Here is a 6,375-nt window from a genome sequence, read left to right as displayed (position 1 = left end):
AGACAGCATGAAAGACACGTGCAGCAGGACTGCAAATACGAAAGACCTGGCCTTGACAGCAGCTGAAAGCAAATACCATCTCCGGGGGAACAGGTTAACTCTCTGAATGTGCAAGACTGGGAAGCAAACAGGGTCAAAATCTCCCACCTACCTTCAGGAAGGGGAAAATTCTGGTATTAGGAGCACACATTCAAATGGGAGCCAGATCTGGGACACCACGCACTGGGTGGTTCACCTGATATATCACAGGAGTAACATAATACCTTTTCCTTCTTCTCTACAGGTCTGTAGTAAGCAGCTGCGGTGAGGATGACAATATGTATGGTATAGACAAAGAAGTTGAAGTAAAACAAGTGTTTGACAAACCGGTCCCACTTGTCTTGCAGCAGCCTGTTAAGGGGTTCCACCAGCAGCATCTCATGACGGTTCTGAGTGGAAGGAAAAGAAGAATCTTGATGGGACCAGTATGTGCTGGGCTTTGAAAACAGTGAATTACATTAATCTTCAGCAAATGTTTCCTCTAGTACCCTTTAAACTCCAGAGGGGAGAATGCTGGTTTACAGAAATGAGGCCAAAGATGCACTGTGCAGAATGTGGAGCTCCTCCCTGGCAGTCCCCCAGCCTGTGAATAAAATGCCAAGGAGGTCCATACTCACTGGCGTTTCGCTGCTGTAGGCAATAATCTCAAGCACTGAATTTCTCTCGCATGTGTCTATACAGGACAGGTCATAAAGAGATGAGTGGACAGGACCATAAGCCCATTCAGTAAACTTCCTGGACAAGTGTCGGCACTCAGGATCTTTGATCTCTCGTCTGAGGATGTAAGCGAAAATCTAATTGCAAAAGAACAATACAACCAACATTTCAGTGCTAATGGATTTCTAGTCCCTCAGTATCTCCACAGGACAGGATGGCTAATTTCTCGCTAGTTTAACTGTGCTGAAGTCAAACCGCAGGATCACTGCAGAGATCAAAGTCTGAAGTAAACATGATTAATTTTCTCACAGTGAGATGAAAAGTACAAAAGCGCTTACAACTTGCCATTATCTGTTTCAAAATGGCGAGAGAAAAGCAGAGGTGGCTGTTAGGCATCTCTGAGCACGGTCATTTGGAATGAGGACTGCTGGAAGATGAGGTGTACCAGCCAGTCAGAAGATCAGGCCTCTCGCAGTTCAGATGACAGCAGAGACCCACCTTCTGTTCCCACGTGGGCTGCTGGGTGTACCAGCTGCACACGAGCAATGCCAGCTGGGCACACACACACACACACTTCGCAGCCTTTAAGGACTATACAGTTTTGAACGTTCAACTGCAGCATCAGTTGCTCTTAAGTAAAAGGCCCCAACAATAAGCAGCGATAAAACCTGTCCTAAGTAAATGTTTTGCCTGTATTCTGTGGAACTCAAGACAGTAATGGGACAGGTACACACATCTGCTCACCTACCCCTATCTTCCCAGTTTTGGCTGCCAGAGTTAACGGAGTCAGCCCTTTCTTGTTGGTGAGTTCTTCTAGCTTCAGCATGGGATTAATTTTGGCACCGAGGATCAATATGTTATTGTACATCTTGGTAACAAACTTGGTATTATCTTTAGTGTTATCTGCAATCTCCACCAGCGTGTGCAGGACCATATTGCCCATGGAGTCCTCTGCGGCGATGCTGGCTGGCTGGTAGGGGTTCTCAAGGAGGAATTTCACGATGCAGAGCTGGTTGGTGCAGGCAGCCAGGGACAAAGGCAGCTCCCCTGTGGGCAAGCAATGGGAACGGGTGGTCGGAAAGCCCAGTACTACATGTGCATAAACAGAAAGATCATGTTGTTTTCATCTTTCACCACGAGAAGAAGAGGTGAATCTCTGTCTAATATAGCTCCAATTCTTCTGCTAGCTGTTAGAATCACATGTTCTTTGTTTTAACTGCATCACAGAAACACGGCTGCTTAAAAAAGCACTGAGAGGACAGCTAGCAGGAGGGTACCACCTTTCACGGGATACGGTGCCCAGAAAAGAAAGGCATGCAGACAGCGAGCTCACACTGAACACCATCAACTACCAGCTGTGTTTCTTTATAATCTCAGCCTCTGGGAGGAAATATTTGGACTAAGTGGTGGTATAGCCCATCTGGTAATTCTGAGCCTCCAGTCCCACATGAAGAGGATTATTTAACAGCTTGCACTTGGGATAATGCTAGAATAACTCATCAAAGCCCATACTGTGCTTGCCCCTACCAAAATAAAAGCCAGGTTTTCCTTTGATTTTCCTGAAGAACTCCCCACAGGCTCTTGCATGAACATCTGCTCCGTTCTGGACCAAGAGCTTCACCAGGTACATGTTCCTTCTCTCAATGGCGATGTGAAGAGCAGTCTGGCCTACAGAGACACTCATCATAAATTTTCAATGTTTAGTACAAACTGAGAGCTTCCAGGCACTGCAATTCATTCAGCTCCATTTCAGATGATGGAACTGAGAGATCTGCAGACTAAAAAGCTCTAGAATTGAACAAAAAAAACATGACAGAGATGTAAATGCAAGTCCCCTGACCTTGCTAGTAAATCACTGTGTATCAAAATTGGCAGAATATTGCATCTAATAAAATACTGCCCTAACACGAATGCACCAACTGTGAATCACACCCTGGAACATCGGGGTGCTGCATAAGACCTCAGGCAGAAGGCTGAGAGCTCCATCTAACCCTATCTTCCGTCTTATCACCAAGAGTATTCGCTGCAGCAGCCGTTCCCTTACCCTTGTAGTAGTTGTCAGTGTACTCTGCATTAACAAATTCCTTCAGAGTTCCAGTCTTCCTTGCAATATCCAGCAGCAAGGGAATGGTATCATTTTTCCCATCATGTAGATTCAGCATGGCTTTCAGTAAGCAGGTTTTCCCAGTTTCTGGCTCTGTAACACAAGAAAATTGCGGCTACATAGAAGTGGTTACAAACCTACCACCTGCTCGCAGGCATGCAGGAATCAATGAGGTTCTTTTCAAAAGACAAGAAAACTCATTCAGGGTTTCACAGAAAATGTCAACTTTTCTGAATTCTCCTGTAACCTCACAAGCAACAGGTTGCCCAATCAGTTCGGGCTCTCAGAGGACCTCCAAGAGACACTTCACACAATTATGGGTTCTTGTTTTCACCGTGGGAGCACTACTAGAAGAAGAGGGCAACATAAGGTACGTGACACCAAAGGGTACCTTTGAACTCATCATCTGTGAGATGCTTCAAGGTTCTATTAAGATAAAGTAGCAGGTCATCCAGGTCCTTTGGGTTGTCTTGGGCTACAGCATCAAAGATCCTTCTGCGGTCATAGAATTTGAAAGCTTTTTCTGAGCAGCCTGTGATGGAATCTGTAGATAAGAGCCTAACAAGGGTAAATTTCAGTTACTTACTTAAAGTCAGGTATTTAGCAGACTTTTTATAAACTACCAGAATACTATTTTTCATTTGCTTGCGTGAAGCAATAAACACTACAGATAGCAGGTCTGCAAAATCTACACGATCAACAAAGTCTGGAAGTGACTGTCCTGATACTATTATGTATCTGTTGCTGAAAAGCTGAGAACAAGACTTAAAAGAGGCACTGAAGTATGACAGTCTAACCGGCCCAGGAGCCATGTTCTCACTCTGCGTGATGTCCATGCACTGAGCAGTCTCAGGTTAAGGCCTACGGCTCATTTTGAACAAAATACCCACGGACTGAATTCTCAGAGATGCCAAGAGACAACAGCTATTGTCACTTGCAGATGCAACACTCCTTATTTTGCCATAGGAAATAGTGAAACTGAAAAGAAATGGGCACGCTCATGTGGCGAGAATAAACGATGCTCTAAGAAACAGCCTGCAGCTGTTCATTAGGACCAAATCTTCCAAGGCAAACTTACTTGTGAAGTTTCCCCTTCTCCAAATTGGCATGAAATTTCATGACAGAAGGTGCCATCAGGTGATCCATCTGGTAAAAGGAGTCCATGGGAGCCATGTCCTTGTCACTATCCCCCATCACAAACCGTCCACGTCTGGCAAAGATGTTGCTTTTGGGTGTCTGCGCCTTGGTGCTGAGTGTACCCTGGAGGCTGTCAGGTGTTTCCACCGTGGAGTCCTCCCCATCCGTGTGTTCATCTGTCACTTCAGATTCCTCCATGTCAGAACTGCCGAATTTCTTCATCTTTCCAAGAATGGAAGACATGATGAGCAGCCAGTCTATGAGGAAAGAAACAAACACCTCAAGTCAGCACTTCACAGGGCCATGAGTCCCCTTCTGCCTGGGATGACTCTTCAGAAACAGCAGGGAATTGATTGGTTGCTCTCATTCCAGAAGTGAGACAGATGGACACATGTTCACTAGGCCCAGAGCTGAGGCAGTTTAGTAGGTCACGGCCGTCATGCTGTTTGCTACTGTCCCCACCGCCCGCACCCATTTCAGAATGGAGGAAGCAAGCCAGAGTGTCCCAGCACTTGCCACCCTGCACCTCACTGCAGAGCTGACGACTACTGCTTAAAACTAGAGCCTCACCCTCCTCCAGCTGTTGGCAAAGCCTGAACAATCTCAAACCTGAACAATCGCTGCTTTTCTCCTCTCTTTTCTAACTGGTTTGTGCCACAGTATATTCTCAGGATGACATCAGGCGTGTGAAAGCCCACTTGTGCCATAACCCTGTCTCAGCGACGCTGAGCACAGAGGGCTTCCTGCGTACAGGAAAATTATCACTTAACGGCTTTACCAGTTACAGCAGTGCCAGATGAAAACTGGGGCGTCTGATTCTTGGGAGATAGCATCACCTCAAACACGAGACACGGAAGCAGAAAGGGATGACTGTAAGACCACACGTCCGATCTTGTCTGATTTATGACCACAAAGGATTTGACACCAGTTAACAAAGAGACTATACTGAAAGTAGAGCAGGCTTTTTTGGGGTGGGTTTTTCTTTTTCTTTTTGTTTTCTTACCAAACTCTTTTAATCAGACAAATACTGGTGTTCATGCCACTGAATGCAAAATATTCTGGAATTTCAGCAATAGAGACAGGAACGCATCGTATTCAAACTGCTGCGTTCTAGAGAGAGCTGATCAGCCCTAGCACCATACTCTGAAATCCTGCATTGCTTGGGAATCTTGTGGCTTTGAGCACAGGAATGTTACCGAATCTTTAAAAAACCTTCAATTATAAAGCAAATTACAGTGGTGGGTAATCCCTGTACATTCAGTGTGAAACCAACACCATAACCACGCTTCAAGGTTTCTCTTCACAAAAATAGTCTGAGGGGTTGTCTGCAAACCTACACTGTACGTTACAGCTGGGTTTCCAGTTCTAGTTAATAATTACCATAAGGGTTACCTGTGCAGGTAGGATAGGAAATAAACTTTTGTCAGGCATTTGCATTTTGTACAATGTACATGTAAAGAAAACATCAATTTGCCAAGCTGCACATTTAGGGTAAGGGGAAGCAGAACAGCGTAGTACAGATGAACTCCTAACAACAGAGTTAAACCTGCTACATCCTCTGAGCTCACCTTTCGAGTTACTTGTCCTTCGAATCACTCTGAAGAATAACATAGTATCTTATTAACTTAATTGCTCTACAAGTAAGAAATTAGATATACACATACGAATATTTCCATTTGGAAAGTGATACTAGAAACATAGAACAATTACTTCAGTGAAAAAGTTATAGAAATAGTTTTATTAAAAATGGAAAAATACAGACCGGTATGACTTCAACTTTTTGCTTTACTTAAATTAATGTGGATTGAACCAAAACAGTCAGAGAGATGGCTATGGAAAACGAAATCACCTATTTTGCATAGAATAGGTACAACATTAAAATGTGCAGAGTAGACTCAATCCTATTTCCCTGACAATTTGCTCAAACCTACTTTAATCCTTAGACGCATTTTCGTTTCTAAGCCCTGTTGAAGATATCTCTGATAATGAAGACAAAGCCATGTTTCCTCATGAGTATGAATTTGCAAGGGAGTTAACTTACAAAATTTTGTGGAAGGATTCTTTAAAGAAAAAATAAAAATAAAAAATTGCATAACCTACTTGAACTCCTTGAATCCCACGTACACTGAAGTTTGATACAATAAATGAGAAATATTTTTGACAGAATGTCTAACCCCATCACAACTTAACAACAACAGAGCTTACACATAACTAACAACCATGCTATTCAAATACACATGCAGAACTTACAAATGTTGCAGAAAATCCCGTCCTCCTAGAGCAGTGCAGCCTCAGTAACCACCTCTGATCTATAGGAATTTGGTGCTGGATATTCCTCCTCCAAGACGCCGGGACTGAAGCGCCCTCAGAGTTTGCTGCTCTGCTTTACTTGTCTGCAAAAGTCTTCGATTTGTCTGATGATTTTTAGAATCAAAGAA

At 43.9% G+C, this 6,375-nt stretch overlaps 1 protein-coding gene across 2 annotated transcripts in view; it reads right to left on the bottom strand.

Annotated features, from left to right (window-relative positions):
• Nucleotides 1-4,190, bottom strand: part of TRPV1 (transient receptor potential cation channel, subfamily V, member 1) — a 10,206-nt gene extending 6,016 nt beyond the window's left edge. The window contains exons 1-7 of one of the 2 annotated variants that reach the window (XM_010131679.1): nucleotides 3,879-4,190; nucleotides 3,192-3,358; nucleotides 2,741-2,893; nucleotides 2,224-2,364; nucleotides 1,445-1,743; nucleotides 657-833; nucleotides 264-428 (exon numbers count right to left, since the gene is read on the bottom strand). In XM_010131679.1, coding sequence (XP_010129981.1) covers nucleotides 264-428; nucleotides 657-833; nucleotides 1,445-1,743; nucleotides 2,224-2,364; nucleotides 2,741-2,893; nucleotides 3,192-3,358; nucleotides 3,879-4,180 — 1,404 coding nt within the window. In that variant the 5' untranslated portion in view covers nucleotides 4,181-4,190. The remainder of the gene's footprint in view (nucleotides 1-263; nucleotides 429-656; nucleotides 834-1,444; nucleotides 1,744-2,223; nucleotides 2,365-2,740; nucleotides 2,894-3,191; nucleotides 3,359-3,878) is intronic. The other variant, XM_010131678.1, reaches the window with a different exon arrangement.
• Nucleotides 4,191-6,375: the final 2,185 nt, after the last annotated feature.

Source organism: Buceros rhinoceros, unplaced genomic scaffold, assembly GCF_000710305.1.
Source record: "Buceros rhinoceros silvestris isolate BGI_N320 unplaced genomic scaffold, ASM71030v1 scaffold26252, whole genome shotgun sequence".
In the NCBI taxonomy this organism is placed as follows: Eukaryota; Metazoa; Chordata; class Aves; order Bucerotiformes; family Bucerotidae; genus Buceros; species Buceros rhinoceros.
This window is presented reverse-complemented; position numbering and strand designations above follow the sequence as displayed.